Source organism: Anser brachyrhynchus, assembly GCF_964034855.1.
Source record: "Anser brachyrhynchus genome assembly, chromosome: Z".
NCBI lineage: Eukaryota > Metazoa > Chordata > Aves > Anseriformes > Anatidae > Anser > Anser brachyrhynchus.
This window is the reverse complement of record NC_137697.1, coordinates 23,830,449-23,843,918: the sequence shown is the minus strand read 5'-3', so window position 1 is coordinate 23,843,918 and position 13,470 is coordinate 23,830,449. Positions and strand designations below refer to the sequence as shown.

At 36.7% G+C, this 13,470-nt stretch overlaps 1 protein-coding gene across 5 annotated transcripts in view; it reads right to left on the bottom strand.

Annotated features, from left to right (window-relative positions):
• SMARCA2 (SWI/SNF related BAF chromatin remodeling complex subunit ATPase 2) overlaps positions 1-13,470 on the bottom strand; it is a 124,600-nt gene that overhangs the window by 67,989 nt on the left and 43,141 nt on the right. For all 5 annotated transcript variants that reach the window (XM_080573793.1, XM_080573795.1, XM_080573794.1 and 2 more), the window contains exons 10-15: positions 11,749-11,919; positions 7,522-7,575; positions 5,788-5,918; positions 5,523-5,583; positions 2,676-2,776; positions 2,182-2,329 (exon numbers count right to left, since the gene is read on the bottom strand). In XM_080573793.1, coding sequence (XP_080429919.1) covers positions 2,182-2,329; positions 2,676-2,776; positions 5,523-5,583; positions 5,788-5,918; positions 7,522-7,575; positions 11,749-11,919 — 666 coding nt within the window. The remainder of the gene's footprint in view (positions 1-2,181; positions 2,330-2,675; positions 2,777-5,522; positions 5,584-5,787; positions 5,919-7,521; positions 7,576-11,748; positions 11,920-13,470) is intronic.

Genomic DNA, 13,470 nt, shown 5'->3' with positions numbered 1-13,470 from the left:
TTTATTGACTTCAAGACACCAAGAGTTGACAGAATTTTTTCTGCCACTGTATGCTTCACTTACAAAGTAGCTTCAGAAATGAGAATAAGGACACCGTCCTTTCAGTATCATTCCACTTTCTCTACTGATATACACTGATACGTCAGGAAAAGACAATCTGACCCAACTTAACAGTAAGAAACATGGAAAAGCAGAAAAAATAGTTAAGGAAAAAGCATGTAAAATACAGAGGACAGAGAAGTACAGGGAGACAAGGAGACAGCTGCAAAACAGACTCTTTCAGAATGTTCTTGCTAGAATCAAGGCCAAGTCTCAATGCTCCTTCCATAAAGCTCCTTAGAGGAGTGTGCCTCTTATTTCTAGTGGTAGCAATCACTGTAAAGAAAACACACTGTGAAGAACAAAACTCCGCATTCAATTGCTAGATATCACATTAAGCAGCTGAAGGACCTGCTCTAATTGGTAATCCCTGCGAGTATGTCTGACTCTACAGACTGAATTATTTTGCTCTGTAACACAGAGGAAAATTGTACACAGATCTGCATAAATTAATAACATTTCTGTACTGCATAAGTAATTAGAATTTAGGAAGTAAAAGAAGTGTCACAATCCTGTCCATGGGTATTTTAAGCCAATACGGCCATCAAATTAGTATTGTTATACACTGACTTCATTTATTGCACCAAATAAACCTTACCAGACAACGAATCAGGATTATGCAGTAAACAAGGCTGCTGAATGTATCTGTTGAATTACTGCTTCATTTGGTGCAAAGGCTGGACAACATATTGACAATGAGGCAGCAAAAATAAAGAAAGTCTCAGAGCTGAGAAAGTGGCATATTTCTCTGAATGGTCAGATCTTGTCTTAGTAACAGATCTCCTCAATGGTGCCAGAAAGGTTATTTAACCCAGCATTTTCAAAATCAGTCACTGAACGACAACTTCCTCTTATGATGAGGGCTCAAAGTGAGAGAGCTAGAAGTGCTAAGAATTCAAAGAATTTAAATTCAGGGGGAGTTTTGCTATGAACAAATAGGACCGTGCAATAATAATTCAGTCTCACTACGTCAATCCCCTGCCCAAAGCAGATTCAACCATGTTGCTCTGGGCTTCATCTGGTCTAAGACCGAAAACCTCCCAGGATGGAGATGATAAAACCTCTCTGAAACCCTGCTCCACTACTCTGTTGTCCTTGCAGGGAAGATGTTTCACTGTATAACCAATCTAAACCCTCCTGTTTCAGCTTATGTTCACTGTAGCTTGTTCTCCCACCGTGTGCCACTGTGAGGAGCCCAATATAGGAATATTGAAATGATTCAAAAATAGAGAACCAGCTTAACACTTGAATTTTAATTAACTTAAACAAGCTACTGTATGGATGGCAGTGCTGAGAACCACAGGAAGCAAGGACTGTAATCATAATACTCTGCACACTTAGGAAACAGTCTTCCTTCTAGTTCTTTGCAAGTACAAATAGATACATATCTTTATGACATTTTGGTGAATAAGTATTATTTTTTGTTTTATGTGGATATACAAATATAGTGGCCTGACTGCATAAAAGATGCAAGTGTTGCTGGAGCTTCCTAGAAAACTCTGCAATGTCAGAAATGCTGAAAACATCTGTTAAGGACATTTTCAATCACACATGAATTTAGCTTATGTCAGAACAGAAATTCTTAGTTATTAAATCCACTGAATGACTGTAAAGAGTATGTGACATCATCCTCCATGGCAAATGTTTTCCTTGTTTCCAAACTGTAATGCATCAGTGCGTTACAATTACAATTGAAATATTGGGATTTTAATTAAAAGATTAAATCCTAAACTTTTAAATATTAAAAGAAGAAAAATACTATTTAAACCACCACAGATGAAAACAATCAGAAGAACTGAAACTCTAGGTCAACAAGAATAGCAAAACCAAAACACTGTTTGTCTGCAATGAAAAAAAAAGTTACAATGTTACATGCATAAAGTTGTATTATTATTCGAGCACTATGCATAAAACATTATCTGTGATAGATAACTATTTCTCTGCCCACAATTCCCAATTTCTAACCAAACTGAATTCTTGTACTCCTTAACAAATTTTTATTTTTTCACCTGAAATACTACATTGAAATATATCTAGCACAATACAAATTTTAAACACTTTAATGTTTCAATGATTTCTCACCTGATAATGTTTTAATGTGCCATTAATGAGAAGAGAAGACTGCTTTTCCACCCTTTCTGTGATTGCATGGGCAACAGTGTAGTAGGATTGAGACCCTCTAGCACTATATTGCATGCTATATTCATCATCCACATCTTGTTTGGCTGTCCTGGAAAGCAGACAAAGAACTAAAGTAAATTCCCACAAACAAACAGACCAAAACCAAACCACCAGACAGGTTTTTTGACCATAGCTCACATATGTATGTGTAAAGAAACAGTGCAAATCCCAAACTTTGTCTAGTACACTGTATGGTGCAAGGTAGGTGTTTTTTTAGGAGCACACAATTAATACCGAATGATTACATTCCTTCTTCTGCAGATGTTCTTGTCAGAGAAGCAACTACAACTCACTGTAATCTACAGCAAACTATTCTTGGGGAAACCCTTTCTAAGGAATCAGAATTCGTAACAAAAAGAAGCACGTAAGAAAAGCAGCATCTAAAGAACACTCACTCAATGATTTGCTTAGCATCTTTCTCAGAAACTTCCTCACTGTTAGGATCCAGAAGTATCTTCTCATCTGCTTCTAACCTACTTGATTCTTCCTCATCATCCTACAGCAGACAGAAAAATAAAAAGGTGTTAGTGAGTACAATATCTTCCTAAGTAATACCTTCAGTGCGCATTCACAAACGGGTAGCTTTCATTGGTCAATGCCTTATCACAGGAGCTTGAATCATGAAGTTCAGCTTACACCTATGCTACAACAGAATTGCACTGTGGCATAAAAAATCATAATTTTTGACACACATTAATCAACATGAAGTCAAAATACTCTGAAATAAAAATTAATTTCCACTTTAATCATTTTATTTTAAAAAGCCTTCCTCTGTCTACCCTACTAATGGAGTAGATTCCAAACCATTCGTATTTTTATATTGTATTCCAGATTTATGCTAATTTAATACAGCTTGAAAAAAATGGAAAGTACTGCAGTGGTAGGCTTTTTAATTTTAATTAAAAAACAAATTGTATTTTTAACGTCATTTAATTTGCCCTCTGCCTATAGTTGCAACAGAAAACCAGCAACTTGAATTCTCAGAAATGAAGCTGAACAAAACAGTGTTCTGAGGTTTTTTAAGTGTATTCTTTTGAAAACAATTTCCCTAACTCTAAACAACACTGTTGCTAAAGAGTCTGTGCTAAAAATGAGGGCACGTTTCTTTTGACATTCCTCCTATGACATCACATGGTGTCACCCAAATCTGACAGGTATCAGGCTGTCAGACATCTTAATAGACACAGTCTTATAAAATTACATTAACAGTAATTAGTCCTACAAAGACATGTGTTCTTAACATCAGATAGCCCAACCAGTTTCAGTGTCTATTTGGTCTAATATTGTAAATACTGCTAGACTTACAAGATCCAAATTCTAGTTCTACCACTATCCTGTTAACTGAACATGGTCCTTCTCTACTTCCCAGTTTTCCTCTACTTTAGAAAGTTGTTGTCTGAAAAATGCTGTGCAAGCACTGAATATTCAGACTATCTAGTGTTACAATCCTGATGGAAGCAGTTAAGGAGGTAACTTGACTGTAATGAGAAGGATTTTGACATAAAATAACTGCTCAACACAAACAAGAGAAAATGACTGCCAGCCTAAAAACTCAGCCTGGAAACCAGGCCTGAGAACTTGGCCTTCAGTCTAGGAACTTAGCCTGGGAACCAAGGGCATCACTTAAGTGTGGCTGAATATGTAATGCCAGAGGCATCCTGAAGATACCACTGATAAATGGAACAATAAAGTAAAGAGCAAGTTATCACCCGAGAAAGTAGGATCAACATGAAAAATAAATTTTTTGTTTAAAGAAAATAAAGGAAAATAATAAACATTATCATAGCCTGTCTCACAAAGAAAACTAAAATTAACAGCACCTATTTGGTCACCAAAGTGGTGGTGTCCTACGCCCTCTTGTGTTTCAATGATATAAAAAGAGCCTGATTTTTACTCAAGACAGAGCTTCTCCTTCTGAGAAGCTTCCCATGCTGCATGTACTCCTTTCTCTCTATTGTTTGCTTTAGTTTCTCTTTCCTCTTCAAAGAGGCTGAAGCTTCACTAGAAGTTGGATTAACTCTGTGACACTCCACACCTCACAAAACAGACCAACTTCAAAGTAAGACTCAATCTGTTACTTTGGTTGCCCTTCTGGGACTGTTCCTGGGAATGCTCAGTCTCCTCTGAGAACAGTTTTAGATTCCCCTCCACACTTCTGGATTCTGTTTGATGCGTTTGATACCAGCAATTTAATGAACGTGTACGTAGTATAGTAGTGATAAATATAAGCTACCATAAGTCTATTTGCTGTTATAATATTGGTAAGTTTGTAACCCATAAATATTTTCACTGCCACATTATTATTAATATGTTTGTTGAACCTGCAATTATCACCAAGCCATATCTGCTGCTACCTTACTGATTTTCCTACCTCAAAGTGCCTACTGCCTCTAATTGCTGCTACTATTAACTGGCACAATATCCTTAGTATCTGTTATATCTAACAGCTTTTTATCCACACACACACATACATACATATATATATTTGCCTTATTAATCACAGTATTCTTGCTAGCGTTGGTTTATAATAAACAGGAATCATTAGTAAACAAAGCCTCCTGTCCTTGTGTAGTATGGAATCCCATGAGGTCACTGTTGTGATCCATGTACACCTACAGGTCAGCTACAACCCCTCCCCACACCTTCCGGATCACGACAGACCCTTCTGGATCAGGATCGTTGTATGTCTTAATTTTAAGACTAAGATTTTTTTCAAAATTTTGTAACAGTAGTATTTAATTCACCACTAAATTACTGAATCAAATATACTTAGTTTGAACTATCTGAACCTAAATCCCTGACTTTTTAATAAATATAATATATAAATAACTGTGTTACTTGGAACTGCCAATAAAACCTCCAATATATGAACATGAAAGATGTTAACTTTATTCAGCACAAAGCCCCCATACAGCCTTTTTTACTATATATTTTAAAACAGGAACTTGCTTATACTCTGAGTCAAGATTATTAATAATCAGAGTAAACTATTTCCCTTTCCTCTCCCCAGTTTCCAGTTAGGCATTTGCAGCATATATAAAGGACAAACTCTATGAACTGAATGCAGTTACAAAACCGGTTGTCTTTCCTGTTTGTATTATTCTTAAAACAACTGGACACATGCTATTACCTTCCCTTCCTTCCTTATGAAAAAGAAGAAAATATCACATGGGATATGAGCTTGTTTTTTACTGCATTACTTGTCACTATCTATCTATATATGTGTATTTAAAGACACATACCTCCTCTTCATATTCAGAACCACTTTCATCTTCACTGTCTGACCTGGGAGCAACTTCATAGCTGTAAAGAACACACAGAATATGGATTACAGATAATAAAAGGATGAGGGATTAGATTCAATAAATGTCCTACTCATCTTACATATAGTAAATTAAAATGAGAATGGAAAGGCAAAAGAGAAAAAAGAATAACTAGGACAAGCCCATGAAAAAATACAAAAAAGCAAATTGAAAGAAACAGCCCATTTGTATGCTAACTACTTACCCAGGGTTCATTTCCAGCCAAGCATCCAGTTGACTTGCTTTTGGTGCTTCTGGTCCAAGAAGAACTTTGCCTGTTTCAGTGTGAGTCACTTTGACTGGAAGGTCACTCATCTGACTGCTCTCATCTATGGGCTAAGAATTCAAACAAAATCTCATACCATAAGGCAACTAAATTTCATCCTTGTCACGCATAATGAAAAGAATAGCATCTTCAAAATTACAAATCTGAACAAGCATCAGAGTTTCAATAGCAGACACAGCTTCCCATACGGCTACCAATCCACACTGACTCACAGTATTTTTGTGTGCAAATTATCTTTATGTGACATACACAAATATAACACAATATTCCAAATAAATTAAAAAGAGCAGCATTGAACAAAAGAAACTGTTGATTTTTATAAAAGAAAACACAAGGTATGTATCTGTACAGTTGTTTATACCAATGGACATCTGCAACAAAAAACATACATCAACTTTATAGACTTTTCTCCTATATGGAGAGATAAGGATGTAACAATTTCACAAACTTTCGAGGTAAAGAAGATCCATTTAAAAGATTTGGTGTCCTGACTTCTTCAATTATGCTCATAAAGCATCTGCAATCAGAAGTCATTTAACTAATTCCAGTGATCCAAGTGATTCCAGTGATATCCAAATACAGATGAGCCTTTTTTTTTTTTAATTTCCTTGTTTAATCACAGAATTTCTAATTTAAAAATTCTTTGCTTTCTACTATTGCTTCTACTGAAGCATCCTTTCCTAATTTATATGAACATGAAAAAAAATCTGGTTATAAAAAAGCGACTGAGTGTAAAACATGCCTCCTTTCCACAAATTCCAGAAGATATAGCGATGTTACATGTATTTTCCTTCTACAATTTCAACTATATTAAAGGATTTTACCATAGTAACATCAGAAAAAATGTCAGTTGAAAGTATAAGAAAGATGAAAAGTAAAATAACAAAACATTCTGAAATATTTATATAAAAATAAAATGGAAAAGAAAAACAGCATTAACAGAATAGCTCAGAGGAAGAATATGCTGGATTACTGCAAAAAATCTTATGCAAAGAATTATACAGAAAAGGTATTAATTTTATTTGCTTGAGTAAGAAAGAACATTCAGATATCTTAAGTCATCATAATACTGGGGCGGTGATGCGCTGGAACAGGTTGCCGAGAGAAGCTGTGGATGCCCTATCCCAGGAAGTGTTCAAGCTCAGGCTGGATGGGGCTTTGAGCAACCTGGCCAGGTGGAAAGTGTGCCTGTCAATGGCAGGGGGGTTGGAATGAGATGATCTTTAAGGTCCTTTCCAACCCAAACCATTCTGATTCTATACTATAACCTATCCTATGTCTGAGAGATAATTAACAGTGTCAATAATGCATTTTTTTTAAATGAAAAGCTAGAATGTATTGTGTTTACAACAACTACATTTTAAAAAGTAAATTACATCTACACATGGGTTGCAAGAAAATTATTTACTTTTAAGCATATAACAAAGCCAAAAGGCATTCCTCATTGATACATTCAATACATTTTTATTTCAGTTTTTAGTTTTCTGAAGAGAAACAACCTTAGCATAAATGTTAATGTGGATAGTTTTTTTTTCCTGATTAGAAACAATAGGTCTTAGAGCATTTACGGCCATGATTTATTGTAAAGCTATTTCAATGGCACTCATCACATTAACAATCACTGTAAAAGTTGTAAAATCATAAAATTCATACCTCTCCATCAGGACCAAGACCAGATGCCATTCCTTCCGCATTTTCTTCAGCCTTCTATAAGAAATGAAGAAGTGAAGAGTAACATGGTCAGATCATCAGTATATAGCGAATACTTCCCAGAATCACAGAATCATCTAGGTTGGAAGAGACCTCCAAGATCACCGAGTCCAACCTCTGACCTAAGACTACCAAGTCCTCCACTAAACCATATCACTAAGCTCAACATCTAAACGTCTTTTAAAGACCTCCAGGGATGGTGACTCAATCACTTCCCTGGGCAGCCCATTCCAATGCCTAACAACCTTTTCAGTAAAGTTCTTCCTAATATCCAACCTAAACCTTTCCGGTGCAACTTTAGCCCATTCCACCTCAACCTGATGTGATCTAAGCATTTTGGACCATAAATAGGTATCGTTCCATTTCTGCATAGCCAGGGATGCATGTAGTTTAGTGAGGGTGGATATAGATAGAGATTTGTACAGTCACTATCACACAAGCAAAGCGGTTTGATTATAGTTATCTACAACAACTGTAGTCATTGTAATAAATCTACATCTAGGAAATAGGTAGCCTCCAGACCTAGAGCTTAGCACCTACAGACTGTGCTGATATAAATAAAATAGCAACTTGTTTTTATGTGGTTTACTACAAATTTCCTCTAATCTGATTTAAATTCAGTTTCAGAGGTGTCACAGAGCATCACAGATTGTGTATTTGTGTGCACACTTTTATTCGGGGTATGTATATGATTTATTTTTAAGTAAATTAATTAGTCTGACAACTAACAACTAGTGGTATCTGGGCAATTCTTTGCACTGTCTCGATTAAGTCCAGACCACAATTGCTCAATTTACAGAGAAAAAGAAGTCTGAGCATGTTAGTTGGAGTAAGATGGATGTTTTTCTTCCCAAGCACCACTCTGAGAAACACAGAGTTTCTTCATCAAAGTATCAAAAATATTTTAATCAAAAATATTCAAAAATATCAAGATGGTATGAGAAAACAGAAGACTGTTTCCTTCCTAAGTGGCACTTCCCTAAATAATTCTGACAATGGGCAAGAAAGGCCAGAATCCAGCTTCTGTTCCCATCACAATGCAGGCTTTGAAGTACAGCATGGTTTTACTTGAGTTAAAAATATAAACAGATCAGACAGAAAACAAGAACAGATCTTTAAAATTGTATTTTATAGATAAACAATTTTTGTGTATTTTTAGTGTGTACTATAAGTTTATATAATCCATTTGTCTGTTGTTTTGTTTGTTGTTTTTTTTTTCATTGAAGAAATACACTTAAGGAATAGCTGAACTTTTGAATACCGCAATGATCCTCAATATCTGCTTCTCATCAAGACTGAATTCTTTGCCTTAAAATCCATTTTCCAAGGCATGGACCTCAGACAAACATGCAGTGGTAGACATGGGTCAATTCTACATTTTGAAAAGGTTTATTCTTATTTCTTTTATGTAACCTTCATACTTCAGCACACATGCCTAATTATCTTTGTTAATTACTCTTTCACTTGAAATACCAAAAAGGAAGATTCCAGCTAAGCTCAATTCTGGCTTTAAGCCTTTAAAATACTTATTAGCTATAATATTCTTCTTTAAAATACTTATTAACTATAATATTCTTAGATAAACAAAAAAAAGGAGAGACTTATAAACATTTCTCTGAGCTATACAAGTATCATTGGTCCTGCTCAATGCAACAATAGTTGATGCTCAGTCTAGAACATCAATAGGCTGCTTGCTTCAACATTCCTGGGCAACATGTACATCTGTTGACAGAGAAAGGAACTGTGCCAGAACTGAAGAGTTCATAGTAGGGTAAGTTACAATAACATGTGTCTGGCCGAGTGAACAGGCTATACTGGATGACAATATTTTTTCCTTGGATGAATAAGAAATAGACAGGTGTCTATTATCCTGCATATGAGACTGTTTTCTAATACGTAAAGATTATTACAGCTTAGCTATAGTCAATGCTTACAACTCAAACACACCACCACAAAAAAGCAGTAAGCATCAATGTTTTTCATTGTGCAAAGCCCAGATCCTGCTGTGAGAGCAAGCATTTACAGCCTAGGTTAACAAGGATTTTGGAAAGCAGAAGCATACATTTCAAAGGAGATGAATGTAAAAAATAACAGATTTCTTGCAGCTGTGTTTTGGGCAGTACAAAGATTTCTTTAATGTACATAGCAAAACCAATTTTATAAAAGTACGAAATTCCACAGTAAAAGGACAGGAAAAGCTCCTACAGAGAAAGGTGAAAGTTTGCATAGCAAGTTCAACTGGCCCATCAGATGAAAATTTCATCTGCTCTATTTTTTTTCCATCTATGACTATGTAAGTAAGTGGGACATGAGCTGAACAGGAGGCTGGAGACAGAAGGTGCAACTACAATGTAAAAAATAGAAAAAAAATCTACCACAAAGATTTCCCAAAACTGTGTCCCTGAGAAAACACAGACTCATCTGAAATTTTATTCTCTTAAAAACATATGGTTCACTTGGACAGTATATAATGTGAGCGTTTTTCACCATCTACTTCCTCATTGTGATTTCTAGGAGAAAATCCTAAGACCTCTCTTATCTCATTTCTCTTTTAGCATGAAACACTTAACTACGGGCATTAGTAGATTAATCTGCACTTTATATGGATTATGAAACATACATGGAAACGTATTATGAATAGGAAATACTACATAAAGACCAGGAAAATGACAAGGCAGCCACTAACTTCAATGAGTGCTGCAGCCATGCAACAAGAAAATTCATAGAGTTATAAATAACTCCTTAAAAAAGGATAATATTTGTGTGCACTCCTATATTCTTGACAGGTGAGCAAAAGCTTAATGGAGAGCATCATCACAAGCAATAGGTTGCAGTTGATCAGGACAGAGATCAGATTTTTTTCTACTAATTTTCCGTTAGTTTTCAGGCCAGGAAGAGGCCTAGATTTTTATGAGCACTGCATATTTATGGCACACACTACCATTTTACTTCAGAGAAGGAAAATTATGTCTTTAATGACATTGCTGGAAGATGCTTTATTCCTCACACATACCAGCTAAACTGAGCATCACAGAGGCAAACAGCCCAATAGACAGTCGAATTCAAACCTTTTATTATAGCAGTGCATGTACACACCACACTTTCTCAGTAAGGACCATCTCTACTGTGAATTCTGTACACTAAATCAGGTCTGTTCTCACAGGCACTGTGGGTCAAAAACTCCATTTAAATTACATCTTAGCTGCGGAGGCAGGAGACTGTGTCTATATATTAACAACATACTCAACAAAATTACAGACATTTTGGAGAGTGACAGAAGAAAATACAGAGTATTTCTGAGGTCATTCATCTCCAAAATTACAAGTTGTTATATGGTGGTATTTATTAGCACATTTAGAGTGCTGCCTGTAAACAACGTAGATACGTTTATATTTGTATCAATAATTAGTAGCAAACCAGGCACAGAAAAGGATTATAAAAATCCTCTAATCCATCCTGCAAGAAATTAAAGATACTTATAGGTCACAAAATGGCAAATCATTGTTTAGTTATCATTTCACACACAACGTAAATTTTTCAAAACTAACACTGTTCAGTTTCCACAACCAGTCTCTCTGACATGGTAAAATATTTAGTATGAACAAAGATAATTTTGAAAAGTTTCAGTTAAATGGTAAGAATGCACAATGAACATACTACTGGCAGAATACCTTTTTATTATAAACCTACTCAAGTTCTTCCTAGTTACTTGCAATGGTCCTACAAGATGGGCCGAGCCAAGTTCAGAATAAGGAGGTCTAAGCAAGTTATCCTGCATGTAACAACTACATAAACGAGACTCTTTTAACCTTCTCACAACTTATTTTGGGTCTATTGGACCCACTTGAGTACTTTAATTTTAATTTACACATCTGGCCCAATTTTGCCTTTGGAAAGTTTATTAGCAAATCATTGTTAACAACCCACAATTTTCTTAACAACCCACAATTTTCTAGTCTTGCCTCCTCGCCTTCTTGGGAATTAATGTTAGCAAATTTCTTACAGATTTCGGTGGAGAAAGAAGAGTTCACTCAGTGTTAAGAATCAGGCAGTGTAGATGACTTTACACACTGTGGTATGTATATGACTACTGGAGATCACTATATTAATCAACATTAAAATTGTATTTGAAGAAGATATGGCTTAAAGATGTCAGATGTAACTACTTGCCTTCTTTCTTCTCCTCCTCTTCTTCTTTTCTTTGGCTGCTTGTGCCTGTTTATGTTCCCATACCAGATTAGTCAAGTTAGCCACATACTCGTCTGTCTGCTGCAATAGGTAGGCCAGGCGTCTATCCTTCTTTTGGTCAATCAGCTTACGGTAGCCTTCTTCATCTTCAGCCTAGCAATACAAAACAAACATGAGCCATGACATAAATGTTTTTGAATACGAACAACTCCTCTCTCTATAATCATGTGTTATCTTGATTAGGTCATTACGATCTGTGTAGGCAGACAAGTAGATGGATAAAGAAAAGACTAGATGACCAGGCCCAGAGAGTCATATGCTTGGGATTAAGGGTCATATCCTACCTGGAAGCCAGTAACACGAGGGGTGCCACAGAAGTCTGCCTGGGACATGTGTTTAACATCTCTGTCAGTGACCCATAGTAACAGATGAAAGACTTGACAATAGTCAAGTTGTCAGATGACATAAAACAGGGGACACCAGTTGATATGCTGGGGCTGGCTGCCCTTCAGAAGGACCTGAACAGGCAAAATAAATGGGCCACAAATGGGCCAACACAAACCTGATGAAGTTCAGGGTCCTAAAGCTCCTGACAATGACACAGGCAGGTGAACAGCTCCACTGCATCCATCCATGGATGTCAATTTATTCTGAACTGGATTTGTCAATGTGGCCTGACAGTAGAGAAGGTCAACAGCGTCCTGGACTATATCAACAGGAATGTTACCAGTAGGGTCATGGGAAGTGATTATACCCTCCTCTGCTTGTTCCTCGTCAGACCACTTGTAAATACTGCTTCAAATTTCCCTAGCATGGAAGAGACCTTGATTGAAGTTGAAACTGTGGAGGCTCAGACTGGACTTTAGGAGACACTTTTTTCCCCAGTCATGCAGTGCAACAGAGGCCCAGAGAAGTTATGCCATTTCTAGATCTTAGAGATTTTTCAAGACATGATTGAAAGAAGCCTTGAGAAACCTGGTTTGACCTTCATGCTGACACTGCTTTGGGAAGGAGGTTGGACTAGAAACCTCCCAAGTTCATGGTCAGCCTGAGTGACTCTGGAATTGAGGGATTTTATAATTCTAAACATATCCTACCCTCATGGAATGATTGGAAAATCTACAACAGTTTTAATAGGAAAAAAAAATCATGGAAAAAAACCCTCCACATCAAGGAAATTACAGTGTTCTAGAATCATTGAATATCCTGCAAAAAACCCACAGAGATCATACAATCCAACACCTGGATTCACACAGGATGACCTAAAAATTAAACCATACATCTGAGAGCATTGTCTAAATGCTTTTTGAACTCTGGCAGCCTTGGTGCCATAACCATTTCCTCAGGGAGCCTATTCCACTGCCCGACAACTCTCCCTCAGTGAAGAACCTTTTCCCAAAAACCCAAACCTCCCCAGCTTCACTCCATTCCCTCATGTCCTGCTGCTGGCACCAGAGAGCAGAGATCAGAGTCTGCCTCTCCACCTTCCCTCATGAGGAAATTGTAGGCTGCCATGACGCCCCTCGTCAGTCTCTAATCTGAAAAACCAAGTGACCTCAGCCACTCCTCATACATCTTGACCTCTAGACCCTTCACTATCTTTGTTGCTCTCCTTTGGACACTCTCTAGAAGTTTTGTCTTTTGCTTATTGTGGCACCCTAAACTGCATTCAGTACTTGAGGTGAGGCTGCACCAGTGCAGAGC